Source organism: Embiotoca jacksoni, unplaced genomic scaffold (genome assembly GCF_022577435.1).
Source record: "Embiotoca jacksoni isolate LCO1_2020_lvr unplaced genomic scaffold, fEmbJac1.0.p SCAF_5, whole genome shotgun sequence".
NCBI classification, from domain to species: domain Eukaryota; kingdom Metazoa; phylum Chordata; class Actinopteri; family Embiotocidae; genus Embiotoca; species Embiotoca jacksoni.
Window position 1 is genome coordinate 11,437,742 of NW_027185403.1, and position 3,662 is coordinate 11,441,403.

Sequence of the window (3,662 nt, forward strand, 5' to 3'; positions counted from 1 at the left end):
CAGGCAATATTTGCTTGCCTCCTTATCGCCTCACTCCTATGTTAAAGATGGTGGAGATTAATCCTCTATTTATCTCAACATATAACACCTTCTGTGAATCGGCTGCCAGCACTGGAATCCAGCTATTTATTCTGAAGTATCTCTTCTCCCTGCTTGATGCAGGATTGATCGAGTGCAGAGATTTCTTGTTCAAACATCCAGATTTATGAGCTTTAAACAGTGAATAATGTAATAAAACATGTCACATCTCAGGTGGCATAAATACACCTGATATGTATAAGGATTAAATTACTGACAACATTTGATAAAGGTTGCTTCACTGATGGACTGCAAATACTGATATTTGTTTTTACTACACCTTATGGATTTAATTCATAGACAATTACATGTGTATACAACACTGCAATATTTTTCAATGTCATCATAATTACATTGGGGAAGGGACTAGTCAGCCAAGAACAATGATTTACATAATATAGTATGAAGAAACTGTAACTGTAAGAGAGGCCAAACCTAAAAATGCTAACCCTTTATGTGCGTTTTGAAGTTCTGCATATAATTTTCTTAAAGGCTTTTCTGAAGTCCCTGTTGAAGATAGTGTAGATTATGGGGTTCACAGAACTGTTGCAATAGCCAATCCAAAAGAAAAGGTTGAAAAGTGCGCCAGGGATGTAGCAGCTGTCTCTGCAGATAGCATGCAGGCTGTAAGTAAAGAAGAAAGGGAACCAGCAGAGCACAAACACCCCCATCACCACTGCCAGTACGAAGGTGAAACGCTTCTCGCGCATCTGGGCCACTTTGGTCTTGTTCGCCGCGGCCAGCTGTTGTCGCCCAGCTGCGTTCTTCTGCTCCGGGTAGAGCTGTAACGCCCGCGCCGAAGCCCAGGAGTGACGGCAGTTCTGTGGCGGGCCGCAGTCCGACCCCTCCACTTTCCTTCGCTTGGTGAAGCGATGATGGCGCGGTTTAGTATCCGAGGCACAGCAGCTCTCCTCCAGGTCTATGTCATCCAGCTCCCCCTGCCTCTGCTGGTGGCTACCGGAACTTTGGCTGCTCGGGCTCTCCATCTCCAACTGGTCCTTCCTGACAAAACAGGTCTCTGACTGAGAGGGTTGCCTCTCCAGGCCATTCTTGGCCACAAACACGGTGGAGGAGCGCTGCTTGGCCACTTTATAGATCTTACAGTAAACCAGAATCATGATGAGACCCGGAGCGAAGAAGGAGACCAGGCAGGATGACAGGATGTACCAGGTCTCATCGTTCAGCAGGCACTCCCGTTCATCATGTTTGGTCATGAGAAGAGGAGGAAATGAGATGATAGCAGATATTATCCACACCACAGCGATCATGGACTTGATGCGCTTGGGCGTCCGTTTCAGGTTGTAGCTAACCGCCTTTGTTACTGACCAGTAGCGGTCCAGGCTGATAGCGCACAGGTGCACGATAGACGAGGTACAGAACAGCACGTCCAGGGCAAGATAGAAGGCGCACCAAGTACTTCCAAAGTACCAGTAGCCCATTATCTCGTTGACGAGGGAGAAGGGGATGACCAACGTGGCCACCAGGATGTCAGCCGATGCCAGAGAGACTAAGAAAAGATTCTGGGGGGCACGGAGAGCCCGGCTGGTGAGCACCGCTACAATCACCAACACATTGCCGATAATGGTCACCAAAATGATCACAGTAACTACCAGGATGATGAGTGCCGTGGCTACCTCCGTGTGCGGAAAGGCGAGTGGTGCGTTGGTGGTGTTTTCATCGTTTGAAATGTTTCCCACCAACAGATTTAAGTGGGTTAAATCCATTCTGGCTTCAAATTGTCCTTTCGTATCATCTTCGTTATTTTGCACCCCTTTCCTTCCCAAAACAGCTGGGTCCGCCGAGTTGCGTACTAACGCATGGAGGTAAGTTGCGCGTAACGCTCCTGGTCAGCGCACAGAGTGCTGCCTACATGAAGACACAGAGGCTGCAGAAACTGCTCTTCTGAAATAGTAAACCATTCATCACAGGTCCTTCAAACAGTTCTGGCACGCACGCCAAGTTTCGAATATATCACAAATGTGACAAGAACAGAGTTCATAATCCACAAAGGCTCCTGCGAATAAAATCTCTCCCCCGCTGTCACACCGCCATGCGTAATGCTGCTTTTGCGTTTTGGTGTGCTGCTCCGCTTTGGAGACTAACGGGAGATGCACACTGTGGGTGGAAAGAATGTCCACACGGGAGTGAGGTGACATCACTGCCAGGGCCAACCCATCTCTAAACTTAAAGGAGAGGGAGAGAGGCAGAGAGACAGAGCAAGAGAGAGACACAGCGAGAGAGCGAGAGAGCAGAGCGGAGCATTGTTTCGACAGCTGGATTTCAAACTTCTTTTAAAGTGGAAGTGTTTCCCTCCAGGCGTGCCCTTGGGCTTGTTGTGTTTGATTTCATACACTTGTTGTTTCCTTGTTGTCATATTTAACTTTACTCAGCACTGCATGTGCACCATAGAAAACCACCAACCAGTCTTGTGGTGTTGCAGAACAAAATGTATCACAGTCGCTTTCCATTGAAATCATTTAAAAATGAATATGAATATGTTTTCCCTGCAAGCAACGAAACAAGTTTTAGCTCCTGAAAATAAAGTCTGACTGATTGATAAGTGACAATCATTTAGGGTGATATGGCCATTAAGAGTCTCTGACGGATTAGGAGGTAAAACAGCACAGATGGAGGTTTCTCTGAACTTTATCAGCCTTGAAGGGCTGTCAATTAGGAGGGCACAGTGTTCAAAGTAAAAAGGCTTTAATGCAACAGTGATGGACTGATTTGAATTTTGTCAATGAGGTATATTTGTCATAGTCCACCTTTTTTTTAAGGGAGGTCTACTTTGTATGCATCCTCACTTCATTATTCATATACAGTTTTCTGGAATTGTTCCATGCTGGCAAAGTGGAGGTGACCATAACACCTGTTGCTGGGAAGCGTTCATGTGTTTGCTCTGGCGGTATTGTTATATAACGTTGTAATGTCAGGCAGTCAGACATAACCAGGGGATATTTACCAGGATACAAAAGTACCAGTGATTCAAAAGGATGCACACACATAGCCAGTCAGGGGTCACTGTGAAGTAAATAATAAAATAAAAGTGCTGATGAGCAGACTGTCACTCTGCCCAACAGATGCACTTCACTCATTTTGGAATTAAAAAAAATCTATACAGTAAACAGCATCTGCTGAAAACCTGTTGGTGTGGGATGTGTAGTCCAGCTAAAGCGGCATGGATGCCCACCTTAATAGTGCGGATATGTGTGCATTTGTGCTCACCCTTGGAACTGAGTTATCTGGAGGCTCAGCATGAACGCACTTCAGTGGCAGCAGTGAGATGAAACACAGAATCAGTTGCAATGGATTTGAAAGAGGAGGTGGAAGAGGATTCAGACACTCTATCTTATTTCCGTCTCTCTCTATCTCTGATCTCACTCCACAGGATGAACATAAAAAAACCGGTAAGGATCATCTACAGGGGGACTGTCACCATATATCAGTGTTCTGTAGCTATACCCTTAAGGGTCGACCTGCTGCATAAAAACAAAAAAAGCACTGACCTCGGTCACCAGCGTCCTCCAAAGCAAACAGAGTTGTTGGAAGCAGAACAACAGAGTTTTTGTTGTGTCTGACTTTAT

At 45.8% G+C, this 3,662-nt stretch overlaps 1 protein-coding gene across 1 annotated transcript; it reads right to left on the minus strand.

Annotated features, from left to right (window-relative positions):
* Window positions 1-227: 227 nt before the first annotated feature.
* LOC138211184 (alpha-2Db adrenergic receptor-like) lies at window positions 228-2,206 on the minus strand. Its single transcript, XM_069170888.1, has one exon. The coding sequence runs from the start codon at window positions 1,800-1,802 to the stop codon at window positions 531-533; it is 1,272 nt and encodes a 423-aa protein (XP_069026989.1). The 5' UTR covers window positions 1,803-2,206; the 3' UTR covers window positions 228-530.
* Between the last annotated feature and the right edge of the window lie 1,456 nt (window positions 2,207-3,662).